This window comes from Anguilla anguilla, chromosome 17, assembly GCF_013347855.1.
Source record: "Anguilla anguilla isolate fAngAng1 chromosome 17, fAngAng1.pri, whole genome shotgun sequence".
NCBI lineage: Eukaryota > Metazoa > Chordata > Actinopteri > Anguilliformes > Anguillidae > Anguilla > Anguilla anguilla.
In genome coordinates this window covers 2,430,128-2,446,840 of record NC_049217.1, presented here as the reverse complement: position 1 = coordinate 2,446,840, position 16,713 = coordinate 2,430,128, and the positions used below count along the sequence as shown (strand labels likewise).

Genomic DNA, 16,713 nt, shown 5'->3' with positions numbered 1-16,713 from the left:
AAAATGTTGCGGTTAATAGCAGTGCATACACTCTACAATGTCTAGCTAGCAAACGGGGTGAACGGGAGACAGCAGGAAATGCGCGTGTTTGTGTTTGAGTGGACTGCAGCGATCACTTGCCGCGAGTAGCCTAGTTCGTGATGATGGTCACAGTAGGCTAAATGAGGTCAAACATTTAGATATCCAACCGTAACTAGGGATGTGATGCTGCTCATCGGAAGTTTTTTTTTCTTCTCAAAAGTGGGGGGGGGGGGGGGGGGGGGGGCGGATTGGGGTCCCTATGAAACTGGGGGCGACATATCCCCCCGTCCCCCCCGCCATCTGCGCCCCTGCTTGCAGTACTACCACTCAATCCCGCAGGACCAGGTACTCGCTTATCAAATCTAAGGAGCACTTGTTAATGGGCTGTATACACTCATTCGATGTGTCAAGCTGGCCATTACAGAGCTGACACACTCGGTAGTTTAGCCTAGTGCATGAATGTATTAGCCTGATTTTGCCCTTCAGGGTTAGAGCATAAATTGAAATAGAGTTGGGGCTTCAGTGCATTTACTCTGTGTGTTGACAATCTTTACAGTGCCTAACCTCATCTTCTGTGTTTCTGTTTTCCTGGGGTTCCTGCCCCTCTCTTGCCCTGATTTCACAGAGTGCTGCAGCCTTATTTCCTCACCCTGAGTTCACACAGTGCTCCAGCTTTGTTCCTCACCCTGAGTTCACAGAGTGTTCCTGCCTTGTTTCCTCACCCTGAGTTCACACAGTGCTCCAGCCTTGTTCCTCACCCTGATTCACAGAGTGTTCCAGCCTTGTTTCCTCACCCTGAGTTCTTAGAGTGCTCCTGCCTTTCCCTGCCCTGAGTTCCATGGCCATGGACCACTGACGCCCTGCTTCTCCCCTGCCCATGCCTCGGTGCAGCCTGGAGCTCCAGAGGTATCATCCAGCCCCTCTAATTTCCACTATACTGAACTATACAATTTGTACTTCTACGATTCCAGTTAGTTACCTCAACTGAAACCTGCTCAACCCATTTTAATTGCTGTGAGAGATCCCGTATTACATTTCTTACATTCCAGGGGCGACATAGCTCAGGAGGTAAGACCGATTGTCTGGCAGTCGGAGGGTTGCCGGTTCAAACCCTGCCCTGGGAATGTCGAAGTGTCTTTGAGCAAGACACCTAATCCCTAACTGCTCTGGCGAATGAGAGGCATCAATTGTAAAGCGCTTTGGATAAAAGCTATATAAATGCAGTCCATTTACATTCTACCACTACTTTACACCAGGCCGGGTTCCTCCTGAGATTTCTTCCCATCGGGGAGTTTTTTCTCACCACTATTTGACAGTTTTTCTCCCCACTGGGAGTTTTTACCTTGTTCACTCTGTTTGCTCTTTCTGCTCTGTCTCTTGCCTTGCTACTCTGTAAAGCACCTTTGTGACAGATCTCTGTAAAAAGTGCTACACAAATAAAATTGATTTAACTTGATTGGGACCCCCTGCATTTTTCTCCAACTTGTCTTGAGCCCAAGCACAGGTTTTTTTGGAAGAGTGCCCACGGGTCTATCACATACCTGTGGGCTGTGAAGGCACTGGGTAGACCCCGTTGTGTTAAGTATCAGTAACAGCAAGAGTTGTGAGAAAATATTTTGGAACATAATTTTTAAAAAACAAGAAAAAATATGCTGTAAGCAAAATGAATAATGAATTGCCATCGATATGGCCTTCATGTTTTCATTGGCGAAAGTATTAAGAATGATAATAGGTGTAAATGTCTTAAAAGCATTGGTTTTCATGATGTAATTAATGTGTCCACTGAAAAAAAATATATATTTAGTTGAGAAAATACTTGCATTATCAGTTTCAGTAATATTTAGAGTAATTCTGACTCTTGGAAAAAAAAAACTTCCAAGAGCTACCTTTCAGAAGATACCAAGATTATGCCTGTAGTCAATCGGGATCGAGAAAAAACATTTTATTTTGTATGTTTTTGACAGTACAGGAATGACAAACATATTAACATCATGTTTATCTGAAGGAAAAATGGAACTAAAATTAACTGGTTAGCCTGTTCTGACCAATACAAACAATGACAAACATATTAACATCCTCTTAACGAAAGGGAAAATGGCACCAAATCTAGCTGGCTAGTCTGTTCTGATCATTACGTACATTGGAAATGATTCCTCTATTACACAAACACACTCTATGCAAACACATACTATTCAGCAATTAGGTTTCTGGCTTCAAACTTGGCTATAGCTTGTCAGGCTGGTTTGTGTTGGGCAGTAAAGATGTCAGGCACAGTTCTGGTTTCTAGCCCGCAGACCTGTGATAGGTAGGAATCCAGAGGGAGAGAGACATCCTGTGGAATGCGTCCCTATCTCCTGTTTCTCATCCTGCTAGCAATGCTAACACCATGGAGGGGCACTACAGAGTCTAACCACACCAAAGCCCTGCAAAGGGTTTTAAAGTTCGTTCCACCTGAGCCATTTTCTTAAAATGCTTTTCTCCATATTCAGGGTACCTAATCCTGGTCACGCTGTGGCTGACAAGCCAGCGCTTGTACAGACATGAGCCAGAGGAAGACACTTCACCTGCAGCTGAACGGGCCCTGAGACAGGTGTGCCCGTCATTATCATTCTGGCCAGCTAAAAACCCTTCCTCCCTGGGTGGTACTAGCACCCATTATGCACCAGACTGTGCTTCTGCTGGCCACAGTCTGCTCTGAGATGGTCTGATTTAGACACCAGACTGAGGGGCCCATCCATGTACTGGAACAGCCAAATAACTCTGTCTGAATTTCAACAAAAACTCCACAGAGCTGTTAACCCCTTCAAAGTATTTTATTTTAGTTTTTAAATGCTCAGACACAGATGATCTTGTTTTATTTTGATTTACATATTCATGGTTATTTACAAAGAATGTATGACAAAACAAACTGAAAGTAGTCTTTTTACAGCAAGTGCAGTACATCTTTGCAGTGACTACCTTTCGTGACATGGCACATTTACATTGTGTTTTCAAAGAGTGTACCTGCAATGTAACCTGGAGAAGCAAATTGGAAAGGAATTCACCATTGTTTCTAATAATACCAAGCTTCAGTTTTATTCCCACTTATTAACATAAGGATCAGTTCCTTTCCAGTGAGTGAAGGGTTTGATCTGAGTGGAGTATATTATTAGGGTCCCATGCCCCAGCCTAAATAATCACAGCTGTGTCTGGACTCAAGGTGGGCAAATCAGTAATAACAGGACATGGCTGTGGATTGCATGGCTGCATTGTGAAACACCGTTCTCCCTCAGCTCCCAGAGCACACAGGCACAGCGGTCCTTTTTCCCAAAGAGTTTGTCATGCCCTTGTGTTTCGATTGTCATGCCCTTGTGTTTCGATTGTCATGCCCTTGTGTTTCGATTGTCATGCCCTTGTGTTTCGATTGTCATTTGTATTTCCTCGTGTTATTAATGTTCCTTCTGCTTTTGTGTTCCACACCATGTCTTTGCTTTTCCCCACAGGGTGGGCGTGACCACATCCCCAATTCACCTCCTAATTGATTTCAGCCCTTAGCCATTTTCTCACTCCGTTCAGGTCACATTCCTCACACCCCCCTTATTAGTTCCAATTAGCCAAAGTATAAAAGCATGCTTTTCGTTTCAGTTTTTGCCAGATCGTTGATTTGTTGTCAAGCCTTGAACCTAGCATTTCTTGCTTTGAACCAAGCCTAGTAATCATTTCCCTGTACCCTGATTTCTTAGTACCTTCCTTTGTTTCTTTTTTTGACAGAACCTTTTGTATTCACTCAGTTTATTTGGTTTATGCACTTTAGTTTCACAGTGTTCCCCAGCCTGTCTTGTCCACGTGTTTTGTCCTCGTCTCGTATTGTTTCGTGTTCTCTCTCCTTCACCCTGTTTACCTCCCCAGCTCCGACCTCCCGATTCAGCCCGTCCTTCGCCGGCCTCCCAGTTCCCAGCCCTGTTCCGCTGCCGAAGATCAAGGAAGCCCTTCCAGCACCAAGCCAAGCCAAACTCCGGACCACCTCCTCACCAACCCTCGCTGTCCCTGTTCCCAGCCAGCCCTGGTCCCTACCGCTCCCTGCTGTCCACTCAAAACATCTTTCTGAGTTCCCTAAAACTGCTGTCTGAGTCCTGCATTTTGGATCCTGCCTAGCCTGAAATGTAACGGAGTGAAGAGATTGGTATCCCATCTTCATATAATGCACCTGTTCTTATGCTGTTACCCCTGCAGCAGGGAACCCAAGGAGAGGCCCAAAGTGTATCCTGGGTCAAAGGGCACCTCGAGTTCTCTGAACATATGATCAGATGCTTTTGCATGTGCTCTTATGTGGTAAGTGTTGTGCCAGAAAATACAAACCGCGGTGAATAGCCTCCCATTCCTGACTTGTAAATCTCTGCAAAGCTGTAAGATCTCTGAGATCACTGAAGAGATTAAAGCTTCCACGTAAAGTAAATAAAATTAAGTTCAAATTACTTTTCAGTTACTCTTTCAGTGTTCTAACGCTAAAACTGTTCCCAGGAAAATATTTGTAAGCTCCTATGCAAGTTGTATAATATGTATTGTGTATAAAAATGTAAATAAGTAATTTTCTGGTGAACTAGAGAGCATATTTCTCTGTCAAATGATAAGTGCACGTCAAGCCAGTCAACACAAACACGGAAGTATCTAATTACATAGCCAGCAGTATTTAGGCCTGATGAAGCTTGCACTGTGGGGACTCTTAGAGCTGGCACTCACACGCGTGTACATGCGCACACACACTGATGGTCATATGGAAGCTTCACCAGTAAAAAAATAAATAAATAAATAATACATGCAAAAGCATCTTTCCCTTGGAATATTTGAACAGTACTTGGATATTTGGCTTTGCTGAATACTGAATTTGTATAGTATTTGTCAGCTCTCTGAGTAATCTTACTGCATACTTCCTTTACTACTCTCCAGCTCATTCTGTCTATAAGCCATTCAAATGCAAGCAGCCACTAAAAAGCACATGGGAGTACCACTTGTAAACATACACTGAACTCCATAATGTTTGGGACAATGACATGATTTGGCTCTGAACTCCAATCCATTTACAGGTTGTTAATGGGCAGATTCTTTTATTTAAGGGTATGTTTCTACATTTTGGTATCACCATGTAGAAATTACAGCATTCTTTTTATAAATAATACCCCTATTTCACGGCGTGGTGTCACAATGGTTTTTGATTAGTCAGCTGTGTTCAATTGCTTCCTTGGTGCATGTATAAGAGTGTTTTCAGTATCTAGTATTGATGCCTTTGATTGCCTTTGGACTCAGTTATTGACGTTTGTCAACAAGAGGACCAGAGTTGTGCCAATGAAAGTCAAGGAAGGCTGAGAAATAAGAAAAAAAGTAGCAGAAACATAAACCTTACGCTTACCAAAATCAACTGTATGGAATATCATTAAGAAGAAAGACAGCACTGGTGAGCTCATTAATCGCAAAGGGCCTGGTTGGCCAAGGAAGACCACTATGGTTGATGACTGAAGAATTCCCACCATAATGAATAAACACCTGTCATAAACACTCTTCAGGAGATAGGTGTGGATGTGTCAGTGACTACTGTCAAGATCAGATGTATAAAAAGTGTCATTTCTACATGGTGAAACAAATGCCCTTCATAAAAAGCTGAGAATATGAACTTTAACCACGTGAATTGTTTGATTACAAATCTAAAATTGTGGAGTACAGAGCCAAATCAAGAAAAAATATATGTTTGTCCAAAACATGGAGCTCACTTTTTATTTTTATATATACACAGAGTACAGGCTAAACATATTAGGCCTATGTTTTAAAAAATTAAATTAAATTTTAAACCTTAGGTAGAGAAGAATTCAATTATTACATGCACATTTATTGAATAGAAAACCAAAGTATAAAATACTTTTCAATTTCTACTTACAATAACACAAAAAGATATAATCTTCCTCAAAATAGCCTCCTTTGAATTTAATTACAATTAAACACATTATTGGAAGTCTATCCACTCATTTTGCAAATGGGATTGGGAGCGAGGTGGGGGGCTAGTTAAATCTTATCTACCGTAAGCAGTTTTTAAAACCACAGGTCGCCTAATATCATTGACCTGTAGCGTAAGTAAAATAGGCACGAAAGCTCCAAGAGATATGGCAAAGAAGAAGGCATTAGGCTTAAACGTGCACGGCCAAGTAAACATATTGTGCAAGGTTATTCCCCACAAGGAATTGCAAAGAAGCTTAAAATTCCCAGCTGCAGTGTTCAGTACACACTCAGGATATTTGTGTACTGCCTCTTCATCTTCCTGGTCTCCTATTAATATTACTGCCCATAAGCTGGATCCTTCTGAGTGTGTACTGAACACTGCACCTGGAAATCTTAAGCTTCTTTGAAAATTTTAATTGCAAATAACCTTCTTGCCACAATGTTTACTTGGGCCTGCACATCTAAGCCTAACTCCTTTGCCACATTTCTTGCAAATTTGGTGTCTATTTTACTTGCACTACAGGCTAAATATATAAGGCTACCTGGGGTTGTAAAAAGATTAACTTAAAGTAGGTAAGATTTCACTCAATTAAATTACCCCAGCACCTCCCACTTTCCAAAATGATTGGATACATTTCCAATAATTAATTTCATTGTAATTAAAGCTAAGGGAGGCTATTTTGAGAAAAGTGATGTCGAAGATTATTTTTAAGTAAAAGCCATCTTTTAGTGTTATTGTAAGTAAAACTGAAAATGTTTGTACTTTGGTTTGTTATTCAATAAATGAGCATATAGTAACTGAAATTCTCCGTGTAAACTTTTTTTAACTACAGGCAGCCTAATACGTCTGGCCTGCACTGTATAAATATATATATAATAGTGCAGACTCAGGATAGTCTCATCATTATGAGGCATGTAATGGCCGCAATGTAAAAGACCATGTGTAAAGATATTCAGGCTCGCGCTTATACAGAGCTGAAAAAATCACCTGTTTATGCAATATTAATCATAGCACAACAACATCATTATTAACCTTAAGTAATAGCTTTGATTAAATGACTTTTCACTCTTTCTGAAAAAACAGCATAAAAATACATATATTATTAAAATATACACTATTACACACGTGTCTCTATATCCATTCATTGTACACCTACTAATAGCAGCTTAGGACCTTGGGCTCTATTTTCTGGAATCTGTGTCACACAGCGCATGGTGGCAGTCAGGCAACAAGGGTGCCAGTGACAGAGGAGACTGACATGAAAACTGCAATGTGCTGCACCATAATTGCAATGTGCTGCTCGATCTTGTCTGACCCACCCCCAGCAGGGGCTCTCTTCCCACTTAGGCTCACAGCGAGTCATGAAATTACCAAGGGGCTAAAGGTGTGTCATAAACCAAGATGAAACTACCACATTCCAGTGCGACAGCTCGCAACATGCCATGCGCCAGCCTGAGAATAGGGCCCCCTAACTCCAAGACTTCTCAAATCACACAGGTACACTGTACAGTCGAGGTGCTTGGGTAAAAACTATACACTGTAAGGACAAACAGTTTCAAATTATGACCATTCGTTTCCTAAATAATTTTTGTGAAAGAAGTAGCTCAGGTGTGTGTAATTATGTGGTGTAGGCTGCAATAGGGGAAAACCTGTGTGCTGGACTATTTCTGCCACCACACGTGGGCTGAGGTCCTTCTTTATCTCTAAGGGCTCTATCTTACACCCAGCGCAAAGCGGCGCCAAGCGCAACGCAAGTGTCTGCTAGTTTCAGACCGACACAGTTGTCATTTTCCCATCCAGTGCCCACGTTGTTTAAATAGCAAATGTACTTGTGCCCATCTGAGCGCCCATGGGCGTGTTGGTCTCAAAAAGAGGTGTGGTCAGGCGCATTGTTGGTGCATTGCTATCTTGAGGCAGCAGAAAGCAATTGTGCGATTGGCCAACAAAAACCTGGTCTTAAGTCAATGGTGCAGTATTTTACTATTATTTTAAGGGCGCATTATTAAGATAGTAATATGCGCCAACATAGGCGAGCGCACAACGGGCGATATTTTTTAAAAAAGAGATCAGTTTCCTCTGCAGAGAAGCGTTCTTCCCTACTACTTGGTAAATCCACCATTATAATAGCAATCCGCCAAGGTGCAAGCGCACCTGGCTTTTAAAGGGAATGGGAGATGACACTCCTAGTTTATTTCATGTTACGCCCAAAACACACCTATGATTAATTAAGAGACTAAGTACAGCCCCTTTGAACCATGCGCCTTACTTTGCGCTCAGATTATACGCCATTAAACTAGCGAAAGTGGATTTGGACACGCCCTAAATGCACTTGCGCCATGCACTTTAGGCCGTGCGCTTAGATGGTTAAAATATAGCCCTATGTTTTTAAATATTTCATCATGATAGAGAAGTGCCTTGGACCTTTCTTCTTCAATAAAAGGTTGTGCTTGTTTTGCCTTATGCCACAGAGCACAGACAACCTATCACACTATGACTGACAGCAGGGTGTTCACAGTTAACTCAATTCTCTTGTTTATATCCAAATGGGATCAAATGTGCCCCCTGTACTAATCTCCAGCCCTGAATTCAGTTTTTCACATTACGCAAGCTGGAAGTGGCCAAGTCTCAGTTTCCCCAGTTTCCCCTGCATTTGTTTTCTTCCTCCTTGCGTATGTGGTAAAAACAGGAAGAAAATGATCATGCTTACTCACAATAGAACCTTTCAGTACCTTGTTTCTTCCACCGTACTTTATATTTGTGGAGAAAAATAGTTTGTGGAAATGGCTGACTGCAGGTAATGGGGCAGTCCATAACAGGAAACTTGAGTATTGTATACCGCACTGCCAATCACTATCATTACATCCCATATCACATTTTTAAAATATCATTTTTCAATGTGTCTCTGGAAGAAAAGATGTTTTTTCAGCTAAAGCAACTCCTTTGTGTCGCTGAGCAGAATCAGTGTAATGGCTCTGGATAAGAGTGTAAATGGGAAAGTGTAATGTCATGTAGCAAACCGTTGGCAAAAAATGTTAGGATTGTGTGTTTTCTTTTCAGCACTTTCAATTAAAAAAAGCACTTTTACTTCCAAAAATATACAATGTAGTAATAAAACTATTTCTCTGTTAACTGTGTAAAACTAACATTTATTGCTGGAAATATTTAAATTCCAAAATGGCAGCAGAATGATTTAAACAGAAAAAAAATACAGGCCTAGATATAAAACTAACATCTACAGTGATGTGACTAGTTTGCACTAGTAGCATCTGACTTTTGCTGCAGTGTTAACAGAGTTATAAACATGCATAGCTAATGATCGCCAGTGTTTTCTACAAACTTGTGTAAATCTGTCATTTACAGAGTGTAGTATTGCAGTAACTTTAAGCTTTGGGAAAGCTCCAATAGAATAGAATGTAGAAACAATATCCTGTGATGAACAGAATGAATGTACCACTACAGTCAGGACTGCAGATGGCTGAAGGCTCACCTCTTCAGATTACACTATGGCTTCCTTACCCTCTCTTTTTCTTTCTCTCTTTTTTGGTTTCCTCTTGTGCTAATGTTATAGGTATAGCTGTGTAAAGATTAGGATATCTGTCTAACAGTACTTTCTTTTATTAAAAAAAAACCCCAATTGTTGCTTTGAAATATCACACTTATTGATCATACAAAGGCCATCTCTGCTTTCTTGGTAGTTATCATACTGTATTTCAAACACAAACACTGATGTTGCCCACTTATGCAGGTCTATACACAATCCTCTAAACAACGGCTCACTTCACACTGTTTCAGTCCCACCATATTTGCCTCTGAGGTGACCCACCGTGTAAATCATACATTGCACACTTTCCCAGTGAAACGGCTTGTGCTTTACTCTCCTGCTGCTAGTTACATCCTGTGATTATAGTTTACAGTCACATGATATTATTTGTTTGTGGCAATCACAGTGACAGTGACCAGGTTTCCAGAGAGCCTATCAATATTAGCTTCATATTTAAACAACACCCAGCCCCATACAGTGCATATTGCTTTTATATCTTTAAATAACAGCAAAAAAATTGATGAAACATCCCAGTTCTGGTCATTTCAGTATGACCCTAGTGCAAGTTTTTTTTTTTAAATAATAAAGGAAAAGCAGCAGCTTTTCCCCGTTTGAGGATTGTAGAATAAAAATAACAAATCTACAAAAACCTAACAAAGCTGTACTAACACACATTTTGTGCCCCTTTTTTATATAGCAGACTGAGACACTAAAATATGATATTATCCTTCACCGTTCCACAGAAACAAAATGTTTATACAGTCTCCTGCTGTGACATTGCTTTGACCATGCCAACCTCATTTTGCCTTTAGCTGCTGTTGAATCTACTGGACCGATGCTTTCCCTCATAACAAATATATGCACTAATTGAAATGAAAACATGACTTCAAACAAATGTAGTATGTTTGATTGCCTGCGTCGCAGAGGGATTGTCATTTTCAAACAAAAAACAAACAAACAAAAAAAAACAGACCATAAATATTTGAAAGAATACAGAAATCAAAGAGATGTCTAGTCTTTACAAAGTTCCTGATGCAGCCCCCCCGCTTCAGCCAGACCCCCAGCCCCCCAGCCCCCAGCTCCAAGCCCCCAGATCCCCAACCCCCAGCCCCCAGACCCCCAGCCCCAAGCCCCCAGATCCCCAACCCCCAGCCCCCCAACCCCCAGGTCCAAGCCCCCAGACCCCCAACCCCCAGGTCCAAGCCCCCAGACCCCCAGCTCCAAGCCCCCAGACCCCCAGCCCCAAGCCCCCAGATCCCCAACCCCCAGCCCCCAGACCCCCAACCCCCAGGTCCAAGCCCCCAGACCCCCAGCTCCAAGCCCCCAGACTCCCAGCCCCCAGCCCCCCAACTCCAAGCCCCCGGCCCCCAGCCCCCAGCCCCCCAGTCAGGGAATTCACTCGCTCCTGGACTCTTCCGGTGTTTGGGGGAGGTTGCTGTTCTTGTCCCTGAGGAAAGTCTCAGTCAGAGGCCAGGCACTGCTGGGGGACTCCAGGTTTTTGGGTTCATTGGTGTGGTAGCTGCCCTTGTACCGGTAGAGGTACAGGTAGATTGCATACAGGACCACACATATCAGTGCTAGGAACAGCAGCCCGATGACTGGAGACCAGCATGGCAAAGAAAACAGAACATTAGAGTTAGTAGATAGCACATCTAGTGTAAATATTTATTTCAAACACATTAATAACCTTTGAGACTCTGACAAATTTAAAAGAACATAAATTTGCTCATATATGTTTTGGATAGTGTTTACACATTTAGTCTACATATAAACAGTTAAGGTTTTGCAAATATTACAAGCATTTAGCAGATGCTCTTATCCAGAGCGACTTTCAGAACTTCTACATAGCATTTACATAGCATCCATTTATACAGCTGCATATATACTGAAGAAATGCAGGCTAAGTACCTAGCTCAAGGGTACAAAGCCACCTACTTAAGGGGCTAAGGGAAACGTTTCTCCCCTCCCACCCCTTTACACCTTTATTTTATAGTCATCACTTTTTTATTTACTCCTTTTTCTTCCCTTTTATATCTCCCTTGTTCTCTTAATTGTCAATTGGTTAGTTAATTAGTATATTATGGGGGGTGGTTGGGATGATTTTGGAGCAGTTTCGTGATTGGTTGCCTTGCTCAAGGGCACTTCAGCAGTTCTGATGTGGGTGGAAGTGTACATACAAGCTAACTCATTCTGATTGGCTAGCTGATAGATCACCTTCATCACACTTCCTTTTAGCGTTGCTGTGACAGCGACCCCATTTGCGCCAGTGTTCTGACCATATCTGTCTGAAAAACAGCTCCGTCCTCCAAGTCTCAGGTCTGACATAAGAGACAATCTAAACAATAAGAGATCTCAAAAAGAAACCCTCTACAGTAACAGCGCCTCTGTGATTTTCAGGTATTTCACAGATCGAGGGATCACATAATGTGCTCGATTCAAATCGATTTCTAGCATGGGGAAGAACGCATCTTAGCCAGGCGGCTTCACCAGTTGTATAGAAAATGCATCAACGCATAACAGTGCACATCAGTACCCGAGTTTTTCCATCATAATAAAGTCTGAATACGTCAATAAACGCAGTCAGTGTCAAGTTTGCCTCAGAAAATTTTCTCAGCACAGGGCATTCAAACTGCATAATGCTCAGCCACTCAAGACATTATCCTGCTTATACAACAGCTCCCCAACAAAAAGGATAACTACAATCAAAAAATGCTCTGTGACCATGTTCTGTTTATATTAGATAAAGAAATATCCTCTATTTTAATGTGCTACTTCTTTTTCACATAGGCTACTGTATGATAAATTAATAAATGGAGCCAATTTCCAACATAGTTGTACATGCACAGCCTTTATGAGAAAAACAAAGACTGAGTAAGCACGTATCCGAAGGGTAATCGATCAGTCCATTACCCATACCCATCCCTACTCTATATAGTAATAGCTCTGTGGTAAAAGGCATTGACCAGCTGGTGCCTTAAGTAGGCATTTGCCCCATGCAACCACACTCCACCACACTCCTCTGAACAGTATAGAGGGTATGCATTGACGTCACTTTCCCACCGGAATACGCCCCCTCAGTCGGGACTGAGTGGCAAAACATACTGCGACATGGCTGCCTTTAGTAGAGGAAACTGCAAAACTGGGCGTAAAACAAACGATTATCTGTTTAAATTAAAGGCAGTTGGACTCGACAGTGATCCTTACAACTTACCAAAGAACCAGTGGTCCATGGACATTCAACAAGAAATCGGAGCTATCTTTTTACAGACTGCCGAAAGCTAAAGAAAAGAGAAGCAAATGCATTGCTGCAATTCGCAGAAACAACTCGAATCCAGGCACCGAAACGTGGAATTGCGGTTGTTATTTTGTGTCAGGTATGTTGGATTTTTGGGTAAAATCATATCTTAATAATTTATATGGTTGGCTAGCTAACACTATCTAACCATCCCCCCTTTGTTTGTAGAACACAAGGCTCATCATCACGGATGTTTTAAAAAAAAATAAATGCTGACAAAAACTTGACATTTACACAGAATATAAATGAAAGATGCTAAATATTTAATTGATGAGTAGTCAATACAGTACATAACTTAAATACAGTACATAACTTAAGGTATGATTTTACCCAAAAATCCAACATACCTGACACAAAATGACAACCGCAAATCCACGTTTCGATGTCTGGATTTCAGTTGTTTCTGCGAATTGGAGCGATCTATTTTCTTCTCTTTTCTTTAGCTTTCGGCAGTCTGTAAAACTATATCTCCGATTGCTTGTTGAATCTATTTGTACAGTCAATCGCACAACAACTCTTACCGATTTTAGATGTGTTTTTTGTGTTATTGCAGCATTCCAGCTGAACGCTAACGCTGCCACTCAGTAGTCTTTCTGCCACTCAGTGGGCGTAACCGCAGTGACTTCCACTTACTGTGATGTCATGTGCATACCCTCTATATACACACTTTCACAAATCACAACACTGTAACAGCACAAGGACTTACGTGCTAACACTGGCAAACTGGGCAGGTCATCGTGGATATACTCAAACACTGAAAAGTGACAGAACAAAAACATGGTGGATAAGATGAAGGAAGCATTCAGAAGAACTAGAAAGGTGTGTGGTGGGGAGGGTGTTGTGTTTAGTAGAGGCAGAAACTCTGGGGGTTTTCAAGACCAGGCTTGATACGGTGATGGATACTATCTGTAGGTAAATTGAGCACTAGGTACACTTTAGTGGTATGAAAATGGAAAGCATTGTCGGGCTGAATGGTGTGTTCTCATTGTTATGTATTGTTACCTCAGAGATACAAACACTTCTTAAATGAACGTTCAGAACTCTGAAATTTATTAAGCACTTTGAAAAAAATCCATAAGCTATTATTTATTAATTCCCAACGCATTCATACATATCGAGTACTTTTGAAAAATAATTCCAGTTTCTTTTGGGAAAACCGGAATTAGCAAGGGGACATATACAAATTCCTGGGACTGAAAATGGTCAAATTTGGGAGGAAATTTGAGTCCTTACAGCAATGTGTGATGAGAGAGGATGTCTCACCTAGACCTGTGTACCAGGGGTCAGCCTCAGGGGGCACCGGACCCTGGATGGGGGGGTAGGCTCCACAGTTGGACTCAAGTACATATCCCTGCGTGGTGATTGGAGGATCTGCCTCGTTGGAGCGGAAGTATGTCTTGAGAGGGGCATAGATATTATACCGCACCCCTGAAATGCAGCCGTCCAGCCCAGGAGTGTTGTGCCTCTGAATTTCATGGTCTAAATCCCCAACCTCTGCAGGAAAAAAACAAAAATATTACCTATAGGTTCCAGCATTCAGTGATTCATGGAAGGCTATAGAAAATATGTCATTTTAAATGCAATTACTATCATTATTAGTTCACATTTCACAAGTACTTATTGTACTTTACTTTTTAAATGCTCAGTGTACTGTACTGTACTGGGAAACATGGTAACACAATAGCAAGTAAAATGTGCGTGATTTGTTGTTGTAAAATAATAATAATAATAATAATAATAATAATCGTTATTCACCTAACCTTTCATACAAGGAAACAAGCAGCTCAGAGTACAGCAGACTCTTGACATGTTAGTGCATATGGTGAACTAACAATGTGTTGCAATAAGCTGATATACAGTGCAGACAGCGATAATGCTTTTCATTTCACAGCTTTAACACATACAGACCAGGACCACCCAGAACCAGCACCTACAGCAGTGGTAATCAACCCTGCTCCTAGAGATCTACTGTCCTGAAGGATTTCATTCCAACCCTAACAATGCACACATCATTCAACATCTAGAGATCTCATTGAGCTGCTAATTAGCAGAATCGGATGTGCCAAATTAGGGTTCAAATGAAAACCTACAAGATGGGAAAAGGGTTGGTTACCACTGAGCTGCAAGCTTCTGTTGGTGACCCCTTTCTGGCTGGCAAAGACATGGTACCCCTGCTACACAGTCTCCATAAAAGATCTCCCCGGCCCCTTCCCTTCAGGCAGGACCTCCTGTCTCAGCTGAGGGGCCACATTTGGCACCTGGACCTAGGGCACCTGCAGCTGTGGGTCTGGCCCCTGAAAGACCCAACCCCCTTCTGAGCGCCTGCATTAAGCCTGTCATTGTTGCCATTCTGTAAGCCAGGACGCTGTCCACTCGACCCCTATATGAGAACAGTTGGAAGTTATTTTTGGATAGGTGTGTGGGGCCAGAGGAATGTTGCTGTTTGCCTACAATCTTCAGGTTCCTGCTAGACAATGGTGGAGCAGCCTTCATCCCTAAGGATTACATGGCTGCCATTTCATGCTAGGGTTGCCAGCAACACTTGCTGGGAGTCACAGGTTGGTGTCCCTTAAAAAGATAGCTAGGGTGCCTGCTCCATGGTCCTTTTGAACCCATGGCGGACCATAAATGGCCGTTGTCTAAGACTACCTTGCTACTGGCTCTCACATCAGCGAACCGTGTGAGTGAGCTCCATGCCCAGTCAGTCGGTGAGTTGTGTTTGAGGTGGAACCCAGATGGTTCTGGGGTCACCCTATAGCTAAATATAGCTTTTCTCCCTAAAGCTCTATCTCTCACTATATTTAGATTTAGAAGATTGTCAATCATTTAAAAATGTATTATAAGATGATCCTTGTGGACAATAATACATTTTTCTCCCATCAATATTACAGATTACAGGCTGCTCTTTCAAAAAATCATACTATCGGATGCTGCTAGGGCACATTCTGTTAAAGTACTGTTGTAGTGCATGGATGGGACCCACGGTTTGGAATCTAGACCATGCCAGGGCTGACTGTGGCTGGCAGCTCTGCAGGGTGAGGCATAATTAGCTCTAATATCGCTCAGAGATGGGAGAATATCAGTTAGCCAGGATAACAGCATCTCATTAGAAAGGAAATGCATACAAAATATAGTGTATAAAGAGTTTACGGAGTGGGCTCTGTGTCAACTGTGTTTAACAGATGATGAACTGTGGGTGGTCTGTGTCAGCTGTGTTTAACAGATGATGAACTGTGGGTTCTCTGTGTCAGCTGTGTTTCACAGATGATGAACTGTGGGTGCTCTGTGTCAGCTGTGTTTCACAGATGATGAACGGTGTGGGCTGTGTCAGCTGTGTTTAACAGATGATGAACTGTGGGTGCTCTGTGTCAGCTGTGTTTAACAGATGATGAACAGTGGGTGGTCTGTGTCAGCGGTGTTTAACAGATGATGAACTGCAGGTGCTCTGTGTCAGCTGTGTTTAACAGATGATGAACTGCAGGTGCTCTGTGTCAGCTGTGTTTAACAGATGATGAACTGTGGGTGCTCTGTGTCAGCTGTGTTTAACAGATGATGAACTGTGGGTGCTCTGTGTCAGCTGTGTTTAACAGATGATGAACCGCAGGTGCTCTGTGTCAGCTGTGTTTAACAGATGATGAACTGTGGGTGCTCTGTGTTAGGTGTAATAGCACTTACCCATCACCCTCCCCAGGAACATGGACTTGGGTGAGTAAAAACTGGAATCCTGCAGCAGGGGAATCTTCTCCCAGATAGGGTCCATGTAATCCAACTGTGTGCCAAACACCACACAAATTCACACACTTGGTAAATATTGTGAAAAATATCAAATATAAATGTGATCAAATCTGACTAATTTTAACTTTAAGCATGATGTCCTGTTAAGAGCAT

At 42.1% G+C, this 16,713-nt stretch overlaps 1 protein-coding gene and 1 long non-coding RNA gene across 2 annotated transcripts in view; one reads left to right on the top strand and one right to left on the bottom strand.

Moving 5' to 3' along the window:
- Nucleotides 1-276: 276 nt before the first annotated feature.
- On the top strand, nt 277-3,918 carry LOC118216276. The gene is made up of 3 exons (XR_004762994.1): nt 277-927; nt 2,511-2,611; nt 3,504-3,918. It is a non-coding gene; the product is annotated as an uncharacterized LOC118216276 (long non-coding RNA).
- A 6,988-nt stretch (nt 3,919-10,906) lies between these two features.
- The window catches only part of LOC118216121 (contactin-associated protein 1-like), a 47,223-nt gene continuing 41,416 nt past the window's right edge, over nt 10,907-16,713 (bottom strand). The window contains exons 21-24 of the mRNA XM_035397147.1: nt 16,501-16,594; nt 14,089-14,319; nt 13,532-13,579; nt 10,907-11,128 (exon numbers count right to left, since the gene is read on the bottom strand). Coding sequence (XP_035253038.1) covers nt 10,926-11,128; nt 13,532-13,579; nt 14,089-14,319; nt 16,501-16,594 — 576 coding nt within the window. The 3' untranslated portion in view covers nt 10,907-10,925. The remainder of the gene's footprint in view (nt 11,129-13,531; nt 13,580-14,088; nt 14,320-16,500; nt 16,595-16,713) is intronic.